This window comes from Macrosteles quadrilineatus, unplaced genomic scaffold, assembly GCF_028750875.1.
Source record: "Macrosteles quadrilineatus isolate MER2022 unplaced genomic scaffold, UCM_ALF_1.0 Scaffold_9__3_contigs__length_116548681, whole genome shotgun sequence".
NCBI classification, from domain to species: domain Eukaryota; kingdom Metazoa; phylum Arthropoda; class Insecta; order Hemiptera; family Cicadellidae; genus Macrosteles; species Macrosteles quadrilineatus.
In genome coordinates this window covers 101,428,820-101,450,758 of record NW_026542602.1, presented here as the reverse complement: position 1 = coordinate 101,450,758, position 21,939 = coordinate 101,428,820, and the positions used below count along the sequence as shown (strand labels likewise).

The window sequence follows — 21,939 nt, the reverse complement described above, 5'->3', positions numbered from 1 at the left end:
TCATACTCTACGTTGAATTGTCAAACATTTTAAGTAATACTGCTAGTGGTCAATTAGTTTTATAATTGACCACACAGTCATTGTTGTCCGCCATTATTGTAAGCTGCGAGGAACCTTCAAAAATCCAAAAGTTTTCTGTGTTTTATAGTTTGGGACGACTTTAATCATCGAATGGGTGTGTGCTGTGCAGCCAGAGGGGGGCATAGAGCATTTATAGTTTTTACCCATAATCTTGTTCATTTTTTTTGTTAAATCACCTGCTATTGTTGTACATACTTCTTTACGCCACGAGTTTTGTAGATTTTATATTGTATAATTAATTTAAAACCTCAGTTAAAATTTAAAATTTTCTGTAAATACTAGTTTTGCAACTATGTTTAAAAACAAGTCAGACTATTAACTTGAGAATCTCCTTTTTCAATTGGTTGTCACCCCGTGATGATAGGTTGTATAGTTTTTTTTTTTTTTCATTTATAGGGTTTCAAAAGTGTAAAAATAATTTAGAGTCACTCTATATATTATACATACATTTGAAATAGGTCTAGCTTATGTTTTTATGTAACGTCTTTAAGTTTTAGAAATAACTTATAGAAATTCTAAAAGTAGTTTGTAATCTAATACTGTCTTTATTTGTGGCTCTATTTTATTACACCACTCGTTTGAAACACGTTTCAAAATATTCAAAGTGGAACCTTCTTGATGCTGTAAGGTTTTGGCTGATACATGTCTAAAATACTTACCGCCTGTTAGTTAATAGTTTATAGAAGTTTGATTTTCATCTTTCTTTCTCGTTCAATTGCGTCAAGCAGCTCTAAGTTAATCAGTAGTCCTTAACATACTGTGCAGTATATTTGTGTTGGTTTGAAAAGGGACTCGCTGTCCTTGATCATTGGACTTTTAATAAATGGCCATGGCTAAACAAAAACAAATCTTAATAATAAAGCTACAAACATAATCTCAATACAACCAACCCTTGTAGTGGTTTCTGCTCTGTAAAAGACGTTCCGATACAAACTGAAACAGATATAACATTTCGGGTCAAAAATCGCGGGACAAAAAGTTTACTTTGGAGGGAGATGTTCGCCAAAACAGGTGAGTGTGGGAGGGTGAATCAGCAGATCGCCCACGGGACTTATGTAACCTGGACCCGGGACTCATAGGCAGGGTAATGACGGTGAAGAGGTTGCTGACGCTTTCATGGAAATCCTTGAACGATTCAGAATTTAATCATGGCTGTTAGCTCGTTAAGATTATTTAACTTGTAAATTATGTTTTATTTAACGTGTTAACAGTGTTATTTTTATGGCCGGTACATAAATTAGTCTAGAAATCTTGTCACAATGGTTAGAAGTATTACATTTGTTTTTGCAGGTTTACATAAAGTCTCATCTCCAATTAAAATTATACAAAACATGTCTATTAACTGTACCTATTTGAAACGATGGAACAAACTATATATCTCAAGCTTTCGGTAACACGGGTATCGTTCAAATTAGTTTGACGTAATGTTGTCAGACTCTAAAGGTAGGTACTATTATAATATGTATCCGAAACATGTTGTATTAGGATAATTATTGATTTTAACTCATAGTAAAACGTCTAGCCAATCATAAATGTAAACCTTTTACACAATTGGAATATAGTCCAAACGTAATCCAGAACTATTTACCTGAGCGCAATATACAATCGAAGAATAATATCAAAGTGCATTCTTTGTCATCATACTGGTACAAATGCAATATTTGATTGGCTATAATACCAGGGGTGAATTTAAGGACGCACTGTTAACTTGTGGGGATAAATATAATAATGTAAAACACCATATTTCTATAGCTTCAGTCTACTATGGATCTTGTTTTTCATCCACGTTTTTTAGGTTACTGTGACACCAGTATCTCTAACCCACCAAACCAACAATCAAAACACAAACGGATAGTCCCACTTGTAGTTACAACACTATGACGTCAGTGATTGTTGAACAGCTGATAACGACGATAGAGGTAATGATAGGGTATAGTTGATCATCGGTGGGGGGAGGGATCAGCATAATAAAGGCGAGGCTTTGAAGCAACGTTCCCGAGCACAGCTGATTGAAGGTTTGCAAGCCTGAATCAAGATATAGTTGACGCGCTGACGTTTCATTCATTATACAATCTGACGTCACTACGAAACAAGTGTTGAATGCATAGTTTGATAGTTGTATGTGTTGCTGGGTCACTGGAGAAGGTACCCGATTAAGATATCAAAATGTTGGGTGGATTTATGTTGAAAAAGAAAACTGGGCTTTTGTTTATTTGACTTTGATTTAATAACTCCGATCGTGCTATGATGAATTTGTAGTAGTCGTTTTAACTTTGAAACACATGCGAAAGTTGGTGGCTTTGCCCGAAGATATCGTCAAATTGTATTAATCTTTCCCTCAAGTCGTCCACCCGTAAACAAAAATGATTGGACATATTTACCACACAATAAAATCAATAACTACTTGTAAAAGGAATAGTATCCTATTTTAGATGGGGTATCACCCACAAATAGTATTATTTAGTTTCCATTTTATTATTTTTTTTATTATATTGATACCTATCTAATTGTCAACACAATTGTCAAAAAAAGTATTTTTTTTACGGAAATGGGTTGAGTTTTTACTACTTGTAAAAAAATACTAAAATACAATCACCAAAAATAACCAGTAATCGGCAAGTAAATCAAAGATAAGAAAATAGGTAAGTAAACTTTCCAGCGTATGACGACATTCCGTAGCAAATCCATTTATAACGCCTTCATTCCAAGCCATGCATTGTGAATGCTGTTCCCATTTTGCCTATCTTACGCCCAAACCCGTTAAAACATAATTACATTGTCCCCCACTTGCATCTCAGCCATTAATCGTATTATTTAGTAAATCTTCAATACTTATTGGAAAATGTCTAAAACACATACTGTAGCTACATAACTACTATATAAATAAAATTTAAAATTTGCATTAAATATGAACATATTTATCCTGTTTCAGCCCCAAAACCTGGTGATGATGGGAGATTTTCCCGACTGTGATGTGAAGGTTTGTGATTTTGAGATATCCAGAGTCATCGTGGAAGGCACAGAAATTAGAGAGATACTGGGAACACCGGAGTATGTTGGTAAGAGAATAAAATTATAAAAGTAATTAAAAAAACGTTAGTTAGGAAATAGTATATTTCACTACTATGCTACTAGACACGAAAGTGTTCCATTTCGGGGCTAGATCATGTTTTACATGCGAGTCGAAACATGGAAGACATCGAGCATAGGAAACACTATCGAGCCCCGAATGGGACTTTCGTGACAGTATTTAACGATACTTTTTATCATGATGAAAAAAAACCTACTTCATCAAACTTTAAAAAAAGTAAAACGTAACTTTGTTGATGTCAGGCAAAGTATTGTTTGTGCAGCGAAATTAATGTTTATGTCAGGAAAAGTCAGCTGATCACTATTTGTTTTTGGCGTATGGAAATTGACGATTTTCAAGGATTTCAGCTGTATGGAAACGGGCTATTTTTGAACACAGAGTGATGAAAAGTACATTTTTTTGTCATACTATTTAGAGTGTATAATAAAAGTATAGTATACGGTCTTTTATTTAATTATATCAACTTAACCGATGTACTAGGAATGTTTTCTAGAAGAATAAAAAAGTTATTAAAAAATTAGGAATTATTTTGGACAAAATTGCTGCATATTTAGACTATTTACAACATTCTAAGTAAATGTTACGGGAAAAGTAAAAAATCATTTTTAAGAACACAGTAGTAAACATATTGAATAAATAGTACTCATAGGCTACATTACAATATAAAAAAATTACGGTGTGTATATTAATAAATACAGTATACAATAAAGAACTACTATACTGTGTATAGAGTACAGCAATGGGACGTTCAGATTACTGGGGTTAAGATTAAAGAGGTTTTACTGTAGGTGATTGGTGAATTTTTATCAAAACTTTACAGTAAAATATTATTTTCAATATGCTATTCTATTAGAACCTATTTTTTATCGTGCTGCATTATAAGTAGGTCATACTAAAATTTCTTGTGGTGCATGACAGTCACTTCAATATGAAACTTCTGATAATTATAATTATCATTATTATATAATTGTAACTGATAAATAATTACTTTTCAGCTCCTGAAATCCTGCATTACGAGCCTATCACGTTGGCAGCAGACATGTGGTAAGATTTTTATTTCATATGTAGCTAATTATATTAAAACTATTATTAAAAAACTGTGGTTAGTGGTTCCTTAACTTTTATCAGTACAGTTCACCTTTGTACTGTACCGGCTCACCCCTTGCTTTCCTGGATACTTCCACGCACAGATCTGTAGTCTATGTGGACGGGCAAATGCAAGGTTAAAAGAGGCCGCCAACCTCTTAAAAAAAATTGTAGGGCCTACAATACATATTATCTCCAAACAAATTTATTACATTTTAAGAATATACCTATTAGCAAAAGATATCAAAATTTTTCTTAGTAAATTAATTTGCTTTTAGACCCAAAGTTAATGGCTCACTCTGTAAGAGTCTAGTATTTCAAAATGCACCTGAATTAATTAACAAAAACATTGGAACAAACAACATGTGTATACTATTACATTTCTAATACGGTAGTTAAGGTTTTTTTTAAATCTATGATCTGGATAAAATAAAAAAAATATATACTTCAGCATATCTATAAGCTTAGTAAAGCTTAAACTTGTCAGATTTCTCAATGCTTGTTGATCATTATAGTACAAACGTCCATCAGAGATTCATCCTTAAAGACATCTGATGAAAATAAAAGGTACATTTCCATATTTAAGCCCTTCTTGTTATTTTTCCATGGGACACGAACCTCAAGTTTTTTTCATGAATGGAGAAAGTCTAGCGCAGATGTTCCCATAGGCTCCCAATTCCAAGATTCCCAATTTCCAGATAGTCCCAATTGCATATCTCAAAAAGAGTTTGTGACTTGTAAAAAAGTCCTTGATGGAAGACAATATTATGAAACCATTCTACTGGATGTAAAACATTTGCATACTTTTAAATCAATGCATATATTGAAAAACTAATGGATAAAAAAAATAATTTTACAAGTAGCTTCAATACTTCTACAGTAATCAAAACATCTTTTTGTACCACATTTTTTTTCTTTTTAAATATTCTCCAAGCTAAATTTTATTTCCAGGTCTCTGGGAGTGACAACATACGTCCTCCTCACTGGGTTTTCCCCGTTTGGTGGAGAGACTGACCAAGAGACATTCCTGAACATCTCACAGGCTGCTCTTGACTTTCCAGACGAGCTGTTTGAGGACATCTCTGATGATGCTAAGGACTTCATCCGGCGACTTCTTGTCAGAGACCCAAAGTATGTCAAAAATAAGTTAAAGAATATGTTTTAAATTTGGTGTACAAAATATTGCATGCAATTTCATAAAACTCCAATTTATTGTTGTAGACTACTGACATTTACACAGCAATTAAATGAATGTCTTCCATCAATCTAAATTTAAATGGGTCTGCCGTTGGAACGTATGAATGAGTAAATCAAAACTTTCTGCATGACCTATACAGTTTAGATACTTAGAAGTTGGCTTTTATATAAAATATGGATGCCAACGCCAACTAATATCCTTAACCAAATTGTATCAAGCTCTTGTGCTATTCAAATCGTATTTCACTAAAATAATTTAGTATTATTATTTTTTACCGTATTATATTTTATGATATTCGAAAATCCAGAATCGGTATTGTTTCTCAGTGTTTCCCCCCAAATAAAATAGCCTTTTCATGTAATATATCATTAAGAACTTTAAGCTTTTTGTCAACTTGACTAATTTTCTGAATTTGTTTCAGACACAGAATGACAGCAAGGGAGTGCCTAAGACATCGTTGGCTGGCATCAAACCGCAAGACCAGCACCTGCAAGAACTCTCCAAGGACAGAGACAATCGTCAACCCTCCAGACCCATCTCGTAGAGTAGGATGTTCATCATGTCCACCTTCCACCAACCAGAAGAACCTTCGCAAGTACTTGTCAAAGTCCAGAGAAGCACTGTTTGAAAAAGTCATCTCCCGCTCCAAAGACCTTCCTCAGGAGAATTTAAGAAAGTCCACGCTGATGTCTCGTACTCGTCGGATGTGCGAGAGTCAAATGTCTTTAGTGTCCAAGTCTCGAGAGCGCCTCATCTCAGATCAACAGTCAATGATGACACCAGGGCTTCATAAGTCTCGTGAGAAGCTATATGGGCTGAGGAGTCTCTCCAAGTCTCATGAAGTTCTCAATCTCTGCAAAACAGTTGGGGCTCTCAAAACCGATATCAAAGTACCTGAATCTTCTCCGCTCCGTGGAATACTGAAGACTCTGACAAGAGCTACTACGATCTCTACGATGACCGATGACAAAGAAAACATCCGTCACCAAGACAACGGTGCAAACGTTGAAAATAATGAAGATAGTGCACAAGAATCAAAGAAAGATGAGAGTCCTCAGCCATCCACACAATCAGAAGAGCCTTTTGAAATGGATGTGCCCGTTCCACCAGAAGTCCAGCCGTTGCAGTCAGTTCTAAAATTCATTTGTAAAAATAGCATTAATAACGAACCAAAAAAAAGCAAGGTGGATGATGAAGTTAACAAAGAAAATGTTTCCGATTCTCTAAAAGACGATAATGTCTTGGAGGGTTCTAAGGAAAATAAAAAGGATGAACAGTCTGTTTACATGAGCAAAAAAGAAAAACACAGACCACCTCCACTATTGACAAAGCAACTATCGTTCATTCATTCTGATGATGATCCTCATTCTCCAGATACAAATCATGATTCTTTATCTCTCACTGAGGGTACAAGCACATCCGGTTCTGAAATTTCCGATGAAGATGCTGGTAGCTTAGAGAGAATAACCAATGACTTGTACTCAGAGGAAGATGAACCAAGATACACTGTCGCCCAACTAATATCTGCTTACAACCTACACCAAGAAATAGTCACCAAGTGTTCTCTAGAGGTAACCATGAATGCTGGGCAGTTGGAAGAGAAAATACCACCACTGATTGAAAAAACACCCAACAAAAAGTTCCCCACTGGTGCAAACGCACTTAGACTCTTCATCCCTAACATAGACATTGCTCTAAGATCTGTTAAAAGAACAGCAAGGAAGAAGCCTACAATGAGGCCTGCGCCAAAGTCCATCAATGAAGTCAATGAGGAAACCAAAAACTCAGAAGTTACTGAAACACAAACTCTTCCTTCAACAAACACTGAAGAAAGTCATGTAGATTCTAAAACCGATACATCCAACAAGACAATAGACACCAAATGTTCAACAAAGCTAACAAAATCACAATTAGATACAGATAAAACTAATTCAAGAGAATCCAAGTACAAACTAGAAAAAAGTAATTCTAAGGAGAAATGTCATGTTGCGGGAGAAACAACAAAGGGCTTTGCCCGGTCTAGTTCTATATCTAGTGAAGCGAGCTTCAAGTCTAGCAGTGCGTCAAGTAATGTAACAACGTCAATGGAAGAGTTGACGTCAAGTGAGAGAAGGCCCAGGAGTAATCGTTCCTCTGGGATAGTCTCCAGCGACGGGGACCAACCGGAGAGCTGGAACAATAAAACTCACAGTAGCTCTACCTCTCACAGTAGCTCCTCAAGAGCTCCAATGGATAGGTTGTCACATGCGACACCGCGGCCAAACAGAAAGTCCTTCTGTAGCCCTCGAGCTCCTACAATCCACACCGACTCAAAGACAAGGAGAAAGTCGAGTCCTATCATGAAACCATTCTACTAGTGGTAATCACCTTTTGGCAACAGATCTATCAGAAGTGATAAAGACACTTTAAAGTTCGGGTTTGCTCTTTCCTTAAGTGTAAATCACTTAAATAAATCATTTCTAGAACTTGTTCTGTTCAATCCACGTCTTTGCTACAAAGATAGTGTTGCTTTTACAAGATTTGTCTAGTAGTGAAAATAATGAAGATTCTTGTACACGTACAGTGCAACATTTTCTTGGTTGTGTAGAAAAGTGAGTGGACTATTGTAAATGATGTTGTTTCTAGTCATGAAGTTAATGAGTAGCCCATGTAAAATATAAGGTTTGAGCTTAGACATATAATGTGAAGCTTAGACATATTTATGTATTTATGTATATTTGAGTGTATTATGTATTTGAAGTGTTTTAGTTTTAAGTTTTTCAGTTGTCAACTTGGCCTCCATACCAAGAAGTTAACCGATACAATCCACACAGAACTTATTTGACAAGCAAAATTCATGAATGTTTTCACATTAACTTATTTGTAAAACTTACAAAATTGTATAGATATTACTAATGATTCACACATTTTAAACTTCAGTTTAGGACTAATTATTTATTTTATTTATTTATTATCTATTTATTTTCGATTGAAACTTTAAAGTAAAGTTTTGATGTGATGCAAGATTTGCTGAGCTTGTACAAAGTGTAAACAAGTTCTGTCTATGTAGAAAGGAAATAAACACTTTTCAGTGAATATGAGATTTATTTAACCACTAATTAGGATCATGCAATTCAAACCAAAAGGTTCTAGAACCGATTGGTTCTATGTAAACACATTCTGATTCTATTATTGTTATGAGAAACAATATCCATATATTCAGTCTTTTATGTTATGAGCAGATTTTTTGTACTATAAATATCTTTCTTTGTTTCTCACAATATATAAGGTAAATTTATAAACTTTATTTAATAGTATAAAAGCAATACAAAACATGCAGATGATAAGCTAATACCTGAGACTATTGTATAACAGCAATTCTTAAGCAACAAAAATAATGAGTAGACCCCCTATAACAAAACAAACATAGATAGTATAGTAAGGTCTATAAACTTGTTTCTGCAACACTGCTTACTGCACATGATCATTACAAAGGTTGGTTAACATACGTTTTATCTAAAACGTAGAGAGACGAATAAACTAAACTCCTACTAGCCAGTTAATAAACATACGCTGACCTTCTGGTGTAAATCATTTCAATAATACTGTACTAATCCAAGTCTCTTAACACATTTACATGGAGATTTCTTCAGAGCACAGCAGATTTTCTTCTAGTCAGCTGTAACAGTATAGGTTTTTCAGGCTGAGTGACAAATGACGTTTTGCTGAGAGGCACAGGAATCTGGGTTTGAGCTGTTAGTCCAAACTCAAAATTCATAAGCATGTAAGCAAGTCCAATCTTTGTTTGTAAGAGGCCGAATCTCATGCCTGAAAAAAATTAGTATCAGTGATGTGATGGAAACATTTTAAAGAGTGGCTTTAATTTGAGTAGCGGTTTTATGCAACGAGCAGTCCAACTTAATACAAACATTTTTGTAGAATAAGTATCCCCTATATTTTCTCTATATACTTCAAAAAATACAGAAATCTTTACTGTGGTTTTAGTTCCACATTTCTCATAAATTAAGCTTTTTATTTGACCATACAGTAGAACCTCTTTAATCCGAACTAATTGGGACCAGGGGTAGTTCGGACTAGTGAATAGTTCGTATTACAGAACATATTGTTCTTTTTACTTAACAATAGCTAAAACATGGCTAAAATTGATCTAAATTATTTTGGGAAAAGTGAAAAAAATGTTTTATAAATTAAAATACAGTGTTTATTTAATACAGTAGTAAAAATGGTGAATAAACAGTACCTACTGTACATTAAATACAGTATACAATAAAGAACTGCAGTACTGTGTATAGAGTACAGCAATGAGGGGTTCGGATTAGTGGATGTTCGGATTACGGGGGTTCGGATTAAAGAGGTTCTACTGTATATATGCAAAATTTAAGTATTATCAAAACAAATTCAAAATATATAGTTAGGTACATAGCCAAAAAACAAACATTCCAAATAGCATGATATGTCAAATTGCATATCATTGTAAAGGTATTGAAATTCCAAGCAACTTAATAATGTCTATTTTATGTGTATATGTTTTAGTTTACGAGTTTTCAACCAAATCCATGTTTTCCCTTAATAAAAGGCATGTTAATTGATGCACATTAGGTGTCACAAGGTCTAAAGAGACAAACTTCACTGCAAACAATGATGACTACAGAGCTTTAAAATTATGTATGATATGTTTGTATTTGACGATTTTTAGATTCAAACTAGTGATCATCCAGTCTGGTACATTCTGTATTCAAAGCTCATTTGAAATATTTTTATTTTATTCCTTGGGATTGGTTTCCAACAGAGTTTGTCAGATCAAAACTGGACCTTACCTTACGAAATTCACCTTGTATAGGAGTCAGCCAACTTTGCTGTAGTGTAGGTAATAGATTTTTTAAATTTATTCCAAAAAATATTAAAAAAGAAACAGATCCAAACCAATTTTTAAAATATTGAAAGAGTTTTTAATAAATTTAGCAATAATTTATTCTTTTGACGATTTGTTCACCTCCCTCAGTTGCTATGATAGTTGAAATTCTTACTAGATTTGTAAAATGTATTTGTTGTTTTTATAACCATTCCTCATGTTTTGCTGTTTTTTATCCTGTTGGACTATTTTGACACTATTTATTGTACAATGTACATAAAAACTAATAAAGATATTTGAATTGAATTGAATTGAATAGGTGCCCAAAAGAGCTACATGCTGCAACCAATCTTGGGCCCTGCTGAGGTTTCTCATCAACTTGATAATAGAGTTCTTTATAGCATGGGTTTATGAGGTGACAAACCAAAAGGGCATAATGAGCTCAAAAACTCTTATGGGTACAACATAGCGTTCTACTTTACTTGGTAAAGAACCGAATAAAACTTGTTTAAATCGTTTCCTGTCGGTAATATATTCTACACAACATAACCATTTATACCTGTAATAAAGAAATAAGATAAGATGTGATGTTTGGAAATGGAATTCTTAAATATAAATAGAATGGTTGGTAGGCATTTCAAAATGAGGGCTACATGTCGTTATATATAAAAGCTAAAGAATCCATGCGGTACTTACTTTGAGTTGTTCTTGTTTAGACTTCTTTAAAGTGAACAATGTGATTTCATCTCCAGGGTTATTTATCATAGAAAACACAGACTAAGTATTTTGGTCGTCATAGATTAAGTAAAAACAAAACACTCGGATTTGAGAAGTAAATATTCGTTTGTTTTAAATTAATTTAATTCACATGTTTCAGTGGATTGAATAACGTAAATAAACATTTAAGTATAAATTACTTGCAAAATGATATAATAGACCGTTTGAAAAAAAAACTATTGGAAAATGAGTGATTTGATTTTTTTTATGTAGTTGGTGAAAAGAGTTTTAAAATTACTCCTCATTTATGAACATTTGTGAAGAAATAAGGAAGTTATGGCCTACCAACAAATAAAGACTTTAGAATTTATAGAGATAATTCAAAACTGGACCCAGTTGTCTTTGATAATTGGATAGATGATCCTGGCTAAAGAACTAGCTTTCTGTTATCAAACCAGTAACAAAGCTATTACTCACTCTTTCAACATTCGCCGTTCTCTTATCTTTGCTTTAAAGTAGGCACCCTCGTGTGCCCTAATTCAAATTCTGGGTACAATTTTTAAATATGAACGGAACGCTCTCCTCGCATCAAATTGTATATTTCTCTTGAAGTGTCAAAATGTACTAACCAATGCAGACCCGAGGGCCCTCGCCGAAGGGTAGGTGAACATAGGGATGTCTCTCTCTCACTCTCTCAGGGCTGAACCTCTCAGGGTCAAACTTGAATGGGTCTGGGTAGAACTGAGGGTCATGGTGGATTGCGAAGGTTGGTATCACCACATTCGTACCTTCCTCTATCACCAATTCAGAGTCTGGCACCTTGTATTTCTCTGTGCAAACCCGGTTGAGAACGGCAAGGGAGGCGTATCGCCTCAGTGTTTCTGAAAGTATGAGAAAGTAAGTATGTTTGTGAAAAGTATAATTTAACAGGTTTTTAATATTTTTCTTGATTGAGAACCTGAAGTATTTTATTAATATAAATATGCAATTAATAAGTTTTGGGATGCTATCTTTTGAGAAAAAGTACGTTATGTCATTAAATGAGGCATCAACTTTGCCAACTTTACCAACACATTGCTTGGTGACAATGATATAATCCCTCATCATCTTTAAAAGACTTGATGTAGCGTTAGTGAAAATTAAATTTAAAGACAAACCAGAACCTCGATGAGTGGCGCAAAGTTCCAAAGTTCATTGCCTAAGCTATAAAATCAGAAAACAGGTAAATTTTAAGGGAATAACATGGTACATGGTAATTTACAATTAATTATTGGTATTTGGGCTGCTGAAATCTGCATAATTCTAAAGTGTAGAAGTGTAATAATCTTTAACCTTATATACAGGTAAAAAAATAAACTACTTTATTTTAGCTCTACTGTGTACGTACAATTTAATTTAAAAGAACTTTTATTTAATAAAGAATACATCGATAATGTTAAAAATAATTACCATTAATGACTTTATCCATATATGGCATTTCTTGTAGCGTCTGATAGGTAGGTTTGCCATCGTGCTTCGACAAAGTCTCTTTGATTTCCTCATAGAGTCGGTCTTGAATATCAGGGTTCTGAGCAAGCTCGTAGAGACAGAATGACATTGTTGACGATGCAGTTTCAAACCCAGCGGCAAAAAAGACAAATGACTGAGCTGCGATTTCTTCCACTGTAAAAGCTTAAAAGGCAAGGGAAATGTGAAAACATGATGTGGGAAAATAATCATGATCAAAGTTGCTGTGAATATTTTACAAAGAATATATAATAGCTGGAGAGTACTGAGTGTAAACTGTAGTCTGTCTTTTGATAAGAGCAATAAATAAGAAACATAACAAAATGTAACTACAATTTTTCTGTAACAGTCATCTTATTTTACTAACAGTGGGAAAAATTCAAAATTTATCTAGAAAAAATACTGCAATAGACTAAGCAACACAAGTGTCTAAGGGAGTATGTTTTATCTATGATACTACATTCCTGAGATAAAAATGTTTATGACAAAACCATTGGTGAATGTTTTTACTACTTTTGTTCCTATCCAATGTTCTAGGATAATTGTATCATTTACTAAATATTTCTTGATAAGTTTGAAGAGAAAATTTATATGACATAATATTAATGGTTTCATGATTGGAATTTAAAATTAATGTAAACCAAACATGCTTTAAGTTGCACAGGCATGGGCGTCCGTCCGTAAGGGCAAGAGGGTGTTTGAAGCCCCCCCCCTTTGATACCCTACCAGGGTGACCATACAGATTGAGAATTCCGAGAAGTTTGCGGACATTTATTGAATCAGGAACTATGCGGGAATTTTGAACTCGTACTGGTTTAATACCTGTTTTTTGAACCTGTTTTAGTCTGCGGTCACGTTGAAATTATAATCGTCATCCGTGGACACGGTGAAATCATAAACACCTTCCGAGGTGGCGGCAAAATCAAAAGCACCTTCCGTGGTCACTGTAATCTTGAGAACATCTTCCGCGGTGACGGCATGATCAAAAACATCTTCCGCGTTTGTGGCAAAATAAAGAACTTCTGACGAGGTCACTGTAAGATAGAGAACATATTCTGCGGTCACAGCAAAATCATGAACATAATCCACGATCTCGGCGTAACCATAAACATCTTCCGTGGTCATGAGAACATCATTAGTAGTAGCAGCAAAATCATGAGCATCTTTTGAGGTAAAAAAAATCTTGGACATCTTTCGCGGTCTCCGGACATGATCGTCTCCCACGATAACGGTAAACTCGTCAATTTTCGATCGTGCATCTCCATAAATGCTCTCCACGGTCACTGAAATTTGCACTCGTTTTGTCTCAACTCAATCCAAGCTTGGCCCAATAATAATTTTTTGCCTGTGCGGATCTCTTGGGAGTTCCCGGACCCGCTGAGCAAATTTAGTTTAAAAAATTTGTAAAAGCAAATATTTTAGATCCAAATTTGATAAAAGAATTTTCAAGTACAGTACTCCTAAGACCACCCTTTTTACTGAAGTTAATTCCGGACCCCAACCCCTGGCCCTCCCCTAGAGAAGTCAGATGGACGCCCATGTAAACATCTGCTAAATTTCAACTTAGAAACTTAGAGTTGAATATCTTACCTGTGTTTACCTTAGCCTTGTTTTCACTGTTTCCATTGACCTCTTCTTTTTCAGAATTTTTATTTTGACCTACTTGAATCAAAAGGTTAAGAAAGTCGTTTCTGGTGACATTATTTTTCTCCCTGTATTCAAGAGTATCCCTCACAACCCTAGTGAAAAATTCTGTTAGATCTTTTGAAACCAGACGAATAGAAGATAGTTTCATAATAGTTGGAAACACTGCAAATAAAATTCGCCTGATTTGTCTGGCAAAAGATAAATGGAAGATTTTCACACCATAGTGGTAAAACTCAGAGTCTCTGTCTTCCAAGGAGTTGCTCTCCAAACCAAAAGCACAAGTAGCAATAGTGTCCAAGGTGAACCTAGCAAGAACATCTTTGACATCAATCACAGAATTTTTATCAGTTTGTTCATTCACGTGGTTGATCAGTTGTTCCACACATTGTTCTATCAATAGAAACATAGTTTTTATTTTTCCTGATGTGAATGTCGGGGACAGTTTAACCCTCATGTGTTTCCACTCTTGACCTTCCAAGTTGAACAGATGTTTGGCGAGATAGTCTACCTTGGGGTTAACAGATTTTGATATAGTGAATCGGTTTTGGAAATGATTAAAGTCTTTAGTCAAAATGTGTTTAATTAGCTGTGGATCTCTGACGACGAAGATTGGTCTACGGATTTCATAAACCCCAAAGTATCTTTCACCCTTAAATTTGTTGTAAAAGTCATTGTAGATTTCTCCCAGTTGTTTTCTACCCATTAATAGATCCTTGGTGTTGCCAAATGGAAACGAGGGCTCAATAAAAGGAACTCCTTTGGTTTCCCAGTACGTGTAGTTTTTAACGACGGATAGGTAAAATGTTATAAATAAAAGTAGAAGACCCAAAATCACCTCGCAGAAAAATGGAACATCAAGTAACAGGCCCATGTTCTCTGAAACAATAAAACAAAAGGTTTCCTAAAATCCAAAGAGAAGTGAGCCATTAGCCAAAATTAATTACATGACTTTTATCAATTATAATTACATATTAACAATGAACGTTTAAAAACAACAACATCTTTGAAACACCCCCGAAAACGTGAAATAAGTTATTGGAGAACCCTGAAGCTAAAAGTGAAATAAGAACACAAATTAACAAGTGCATTTTCTGTTACAACAAGAAATTCAACTATTATTATTTATTAAAGCGTAATTTGTTTTTCATTCAGTGCAGACTCAAGATGCTTAAAGGGTTAGTATTATGTCCAGTGTATTGTTGAGTGAAGTTTTTCATAAATAAAATTCATATAATAGTATAGATTACTACTTAAACAGTTCTAAGGTATTACATACCTAAAATAAAACATTTTGAATTATTACGGTTTTAAAAATACAGATTTGTTTCCATATTTGTGAAATTTGTGCTTTTTCACATACAGTAAATTAAATTTTGGAATACCTGCCATTTTGGCTAGAGGTGAGATATCCAACTCGGGTTTGTATCATTGTGTTTCTTTTGACAAATCCTTCAAAATCAGGGGTCACTCAATGGGGGTTGCTATTTGAAAAAATAAGTCACCCCCTACCCTGTTAGGGGGGTTAAAAAATATTTTTGATGCTAAAAATTACGGAACCTTTGTTAACAGTCAACGCCACAAAGAGGAAAGAAACAATTAATTGTTTATTCCACATCAAATTGTTACAACCTACAAATATTTAAAATTTCAAAAATTAACTAAAAAAAATTACAAAAATAAGTAACACAAGTATATTGAGAGGAAACAATTAATTAAAATCTGACTTAAGAGTTGCACGACAAAAAAAACTAACAAGGCGAACAGAAATAACCATTAACTTATAATTTTGTAGTTAGAATAGTGTTAACTAAGCCTGTGGACTCAGCAGACATAGATAAAACGATAAAACTCTGCCTGTGCGTCTGCTGGGTTGCTATAAAATGTTTAAAAAAATATTAAGCAAACACTTACATAAGGAATGTGCAGCGCAGTAAGATGTATGTGAGTTCTAAACTGAGCTTAAGTAACTCATTATCTAAGGTACAGAATTTAAATGTCAAAGAGTTGCAAACTTATCTTACAAGATGAAATAAAAGTTGTTGTCTCTCTACCATCTGGCTGGTAGGTAGACTGATGACCTTGAATTTAGCAAACTAATACATCCTGCTAGATGGCAGCTCTGCTCAATGATTGTCAGAATTAACAGAAGGAATACGTAAGCGCAGATGTAAACTATCGGTCTCTTAGTTCATCAATCGTAAGTCTGTTTATGCTACAGAAAGGGACAAGTAAAACTAAGAAATAGGCTGATTTGAGACCTAATTGTTATAAAGCCAAACCGATAAATTGTGTAATAAATAGTTCTGAGGTGTCATACCTTATTGGACTTATTGAATGTTGATAAACCAAGAAATCAACCAAAGTGGTCTGAAATAAGATGAAATGTATTTCTAACAGTATTAGTTAGTTTGGTTTTTCCTGTCAGGCTAACAAAAATCTGTTTGCGAATTTCCCATTTTCTCATTTTTGACCCTCAAAAGATAGAATTTTGAAATTTTTTTGTATTAATTTTGGCTTTGTTTTGTTTATCATAGGCCTAATAACAAATAAAGAAACATGTCTAAAACAAACAATAATTGGTTAAACTGTTGTGTATGATTTTAAAGAGGTGAATTTTCCAAAGGCCTTTTTATACAGGAACGATGGATTTACCACCTATCGATAACTGTTGGAAATCCACCACGTATATTACCATTACCAATGAATTTGGTTAATTAATGGACGAGAAGTTAGGATTGTTGTTTAACTGAGATTTGGTTAATTTGCCCATAACATTGTGTTTACCAGTGACACCAATAAGTAGAAAAAAGTGTACATCAGGTGGACTTTCCCATTGTTGCGCTCACGTTCACTCATCCCGTTACGCGCAGAATAAGCGTAGCGTACTACTAGTATTTTAGGTAATGAATCTGTTGACCATGTACTGTCACAGGTCTGTTGCATGTTCATGATAGGTTAACAATTTAACAAATGAATATAGGCCTACCCTACTTCTACTACTGCAATAATTGGTCACCAAATTAGTGCATTATGGTCAAATAACATTGAAAAAGTTGAATACAGTAATAGTTTGCCAAACGCCTATATAGTTGTGAATATAAATAACATGTAAACACTTACAAAATGGAATGTGCAAGCAGCAGAAGCTCAAGTCAGTTATCAACTGAGATGCTGAGTGTCTTAACCCTGCTATATTTATCTTACAAGATAACAATTAAAGTTGCTATCTCACCAGTGTTTGGCCTCCCAATGTCACTAGTCATTGTTATAAACAAACACCTTAAATGATTCAGATGTTTGGTGTTCCAGTTACAATAATGACTTGTAAACATGGAGAACTGTTGATAACATTATCTATATATATAATTCTGTAAGACAAAATTTTTACCAGAAAATTGTGGACGTCTGTTAAGTCGCAGAAAAGTGGGAGGAGGGGTCTTAAATTAAAGGTCTTGACCCCAGGGACTCGGGAAAAATAGCAGAATGCCCATAAAGTTACCAGAAAACGAGATATAATGTAAAATATCCACCATAAGAAATGCATGGGGACTGAAAAACGTCTGCATTCTATCAGCTGTTACTTATTTATTTGCAATGTTTACATTTATTCCGAAAGTCAATGTTGGTAAATAATGTTTCAAAATGAATTGTGTTTAATGTTTTTTGTTTTCTGTTTTTATAATGAGTGACGTAACTAGACAGGGTAGGGGAAGACCTGCAAGACGTGGAAGAGTGTCCAGGAATTCAACAGACTTAAGAAATGCAAAAGAGAACGTCATGTAGGGTCTAGCTGTGAAAGAAATCCAGAAGCTGTCTAACAACCCGTCTTTAGAAGAACGCTGGAAAATGAGTTGAGTTGTTTCTCACAAACTAGGTCCTCATAAAGCACTTGCATGCCTTGAGGCGCATTTCACTTCGCAGAGGAGGCCACAAATGGACATTGCAAAGCATGTTACCACAATGGACATGCCACAACCACAAGTAAATGACGAACTAACTGTTTTTCCATGATTCAAACTTCATAAAAAACATAAGGCAATACAACAGTGCAATGGCTATTGCGTCGCTTTCCACTACACAAAAAGAGATTCCGGGAAATGGGCCTTACTGTCTTAAAATTCAGGGACAAATTCATAGATATATTTCTGACTTACCACCGCCAAATGGAGAGTTGCCTTCATAATAATTAATAATAATTTTAACCTTTACATTTGGTTCTCAAAATGGAAACTATAACAGAATTTGTAAGATTACAAAACAAATCTTCAATTTTAAAATAGAAAAAATGTGCAATGTTTGGCTGTATGATTTCAGCTCTGATTCGTCGTTCTCCGGGCTCAGGCCAACCGTGTGCATGTTTCCATTTGTAATATGTTGTGTTATTGATTTAATCATTATTTTACAATTATTGTAGGCTATTTCATTGACACATTAGAAGCAACTAATATACGACTCCAACGGAAGGAAGACCAAGATATAAAACAAGAAACACTGTTAATTTTAAGAAGTAACATAAAATTGATAATTTTAGAAACATATTTAGAATATTTGTCTTTTTATATATGGTTTTTTATTGTGGTCTAAATTAGGGGCTATGGCCCCTACAGGCCACTAGTTTATAATTATTTTCATAGAATTTCTGTAGTTATATGTTGCTAAATCTTATTACTCAGACAAACAGTTTCTTGAAGAAAAAAAATAGAAACAATTTACTTAGTGAAATTTTTATTCTAAAGTGTTGTTTGAAATACTGTATAATGTTATTATGTTTAAGCTACACATTTAAATTTTTTTTTACTCATATACACTTTCTTCATGGCCTCATCTAATACAAGGTCACGGGAAACAAAAGTCGCAACACCGCTGTCTCGGCAAACTGAAACAGCTGTTACATTATTAATAATGGAGTGTCTATACAGTGTTAATGTTTACATGTTTGTTATTACTGTCTTTACCTTGGCAACAGGCATGGTATAATATAAAAAATAGCCCATAATTATTCCAGCACTCTTTTTCATATACTGACAATAATTAACTATTAGCTGATGATGAATAACTAAATTAAAATGTCAAAAAAGTTATGCTGTTACTAATGAGCCAGAACCAAACACAGGAAAAAAGGATCAAGGAAGACTTGAATCGATCATGAAATACCAGCTGGAAGTAGGCCTACTACTGTCTATGGTGTGGCAGAATGGACCAATCAGTTTTACTCATGTTGTACTCCGGCTGTGGAGGGGATATGCCACTGTTGGTCTTGTTCTCATCAATGATTCAATGATTTATTGAACAACCGCTTCAGTCACTATCATCATCATGGTTTGGACCAGGCAACATCAAGGTTATGTTGTGTAAGCATTTCAAAAATTATAAGCCAATGATTTCAACAAAACACATATATCTTTTCTCCGTCAATTTATTTTTCTATCCCTTACCGCGCGAACAAAAAACATATATTTACGCTTATACTGTTACTCACAAGACGGTAAATATACAAAACAGATGGTAAGTGGTGATCGATTTTGATTGGACACTCCAATCATCATCAGACCCAATAAGCGAATGACAAGAATCTTAATGGCGTCCCTACTTATATCCTATTGGCTACCGGAAGCACCGGCCAATACATTTTTATAAGTACAACTGGAATCAAAATGTATTTGTTCATTGATCAACTTATTTCTATTTTTACATTTTTCCTTATAAATATACAATTCTTCCCAAGCATTCATTACATATACTTTCTTACAATTCTTTAAAATATCTAGACTATCCTCAATTTTTCCTAGTGAGTGGCAATTTTGTAACAGGTGTTGTGCGACATTTGATCTTTCCGGTTTGTTGTTCCTCCACGCAGATATGTGGTTTTTGAAGCGGTTAACGAAGTTCACAGTCTGTCCAATGTAGAAGTTATCACAATCGTTACAATTGATTTTATAGATGCCCGAAGCGTCGAATTTGTTGAAATCTTCTATTTTCGGATGCAGTATTTAACTCATGGTGTTCTGAGTCCTGTGGGCTATTGAAACTCCGTATTTCTTGAATCTGTTAGCAGTCCTTTGTGTTGTAGTCCCCGTGTAGCTAAATGTGATATATCTGGTGTTTTCCTCTTTTATCTCTTCTAATGTTGTTCTGCTGTGTAGTGTATTCTGCCTATCGATTTTACTCCTCGTCTTCCTTGCGATGTCCTCTATCGTCTTGGTTCGAAATCCATTAACTTGAGCGATCTTCTTAATGGTGTCCAGCTCTTTCTTCCTATTGGCTTGGCTAAGTGGGATCTTGTAGGCACGGTACAGCATAGATCTAAAGGCTGCGGTCTTGTGGATTGTCGGATGGATAGACTTGCTGTTGATTCTAGTGTCCGTTTGCGTAGGTTTCCTGTAGATATCTTGCTGTCTTTTCTCTCTAATGTGAGGTCCAGGAAGTTGGTCTTTTTGTTTTCTTCAAACTCGTTGGTAAAGGTGAGGTTCGGGTGGTGGCTGTTTAGTGTCTGCATCATCGTTTCGTGCTCTTGCTCCTGGGCTTGTCTGAAGATAACAAGAATGTCGTCTACATATCTAACATACAGTTTTACATCATGATTCTTTCTTAAATTTCTTTAACATTTCTTTTTCCTGATGCTGTAAAAATATTTCTGACAAAATTGCCGAAAGTGGACTTCCCATAGCTAAACCATCTGTTTGTTCGTAAAATCTATTGTTAAATCTAAAATAATTTTGTTTCAAAACAGTCACAAGCAATTTTAGAATCTGATTGACATATTCATCGTCTAAACTATTCTGTAAAAGCCTACATTTAACAAGATCTACAGTTTCAGATACAGGTATGTTGGTGTACAGATTTGCGATATCAAATGAGACTAGCCTACTTTTTGAATTTATATCTATGTTCTTTACACGTTCAACAAATTCATAACTATGCTTTACATTGTATACATATTCTAATTCTAAATCATTGCTGAGCTTACTTGCTAACAATTTTGAAACATTGTAGGTAGGAGCACATTTAAAGTTAACTAGGGCTCTGATGGGTACATTCTTCTTGTGTATTTTTGGGATCCCTTTCATTACGGGCGCTTTCGAATTTAGGATGTTCATCTCCTGTCGACATTCTTCGGGAATCACTCTGGTGCATCTCTTCACGACGTCGGACAGCTCTTTTTGGTACCTCTGCGTTGGATCCTTTTTCAGCTCTTTGAAGTTATTTTCTTTGATGAAATATTCCGTCTTCTTTACATATGTATGTATGTATGAATATGTAAAGAAGACGGAAGATTTCAACAAAGAAAATAACTTCAAAGAGCTGAAAAAGGACCCAACGCAGAGGTACCAAAAAGCTGTCCGACCTCGTGAAGAGATGCACCAGAGTGATTCCCGAAGAATGTCGACAGAAGATGAACATCCTAAACTCTCAAAGATCAATGAACAAATACATTTTGATTACAATTGTACTTATAAAAATGTATTGGCCGGTGCTTCCGGTAGCCAATAGGATATAAGTAGGGACGCCATTAAGATTCTTGTCATTCGCTTATTGGGTCTGATGATGATTGGAGTGTCCAATCGAAATCGATCACCACTTACCATCTGTTTTGTATATTTACCATCTTGTGAGTAACAGTATAAGCGTAAATATATGTTTTAAGTGTTATAAGACGTTTCTTTTATTTACGTTCCACTAACAAGACTACAATATCGCACCACTCATCTCCATTCATACTTTGCTTAAATTACCTTCTTTGTATGGTCGCCATTTCAATGA

General features: G+C 34.6%; 2 protein-coding genes across 2 annotated transcripts in view; one reads left to right on the top strand and one right to left on the bottom strand.

Annotated features, from left to right (window-relative positions):
* The window catches only part of LOC129002203 (uncharacterized), a 78,371-nt gene extending 69,840 nt beyond the window's left edge, over positions 1-8,531 (top strand). The window contains exons 4-7 of the mRNA XM_054429843.1: positions 3,014-3,140; positions 4,168-4,216; positions 5,210-5,389; positions 5,878-8,531. Coding sequence (XP_054285818.1) covers positions 3,014-3,140; positions 4,168-4,216; positions 5,210-5,389; positions 5,878-7,813 — 2,292 coding nt within the window. The 3' untranslated portion in view covers positions 7,814-8,531. The remainder of the gene's footprint in view (positions 1-3,013; positions 3,141-4,167; positions 4,217-5,209; positions 5,390-5,877) is intronic.
* Positions 8,532-8,729: 198 nt separating this feature from the next.
* Positions 8,730-17,360, bottom strand: LOC129002204 (cytochrome P450 6a8-like). The gene is made up of 5 exons (XM_054429844.1): positions 17,299-17,360; positions 14,122-15,054; positions 12,475-12,696; positions 11,655-11,906; positions 8,730-9,263 (listed from the first exon to the last, which is right to left on the bottom strand). The coding sequence occupies exons 2-5, from the start codon at positions 15,047-15,049 to the stop codon at positions 9,085-9,087; spliced, it is 1,581 nt and encodes a 526-aa protein (XP_054285819.1). The 5' UTR covers positions 15,050-15,054; positions 17,299-17,360; the 3' UTR covers positions 8,730-9,084.
* Between the last annotated feature and the right edge of the window lie 4,579 nt (positions 17,361-21,939).

Coding starts and splice junctions, on each gene's coding strand:
- LOC129002204 (XM_054429844.1), bottom strand. CDS start 15,049: ATGGGCCTGTTACTTGATGTTCCATTTTTCTGCGAGGTGATTTTGGGT. Junction 12,697..14,121: donor CAAGGCTAAGGTAAACACAG/GTAAGATATTCA, acceptor TTGCCTTTTAAG/CTTTTACAGTGGAAGAAATC. Junction 11,907..12,474: donor TATGGATAAAGTCATTAATG/GTAATTATTTTT, acceptor TCATACTTTCAG/AAACACTGAGGCGATACGCC.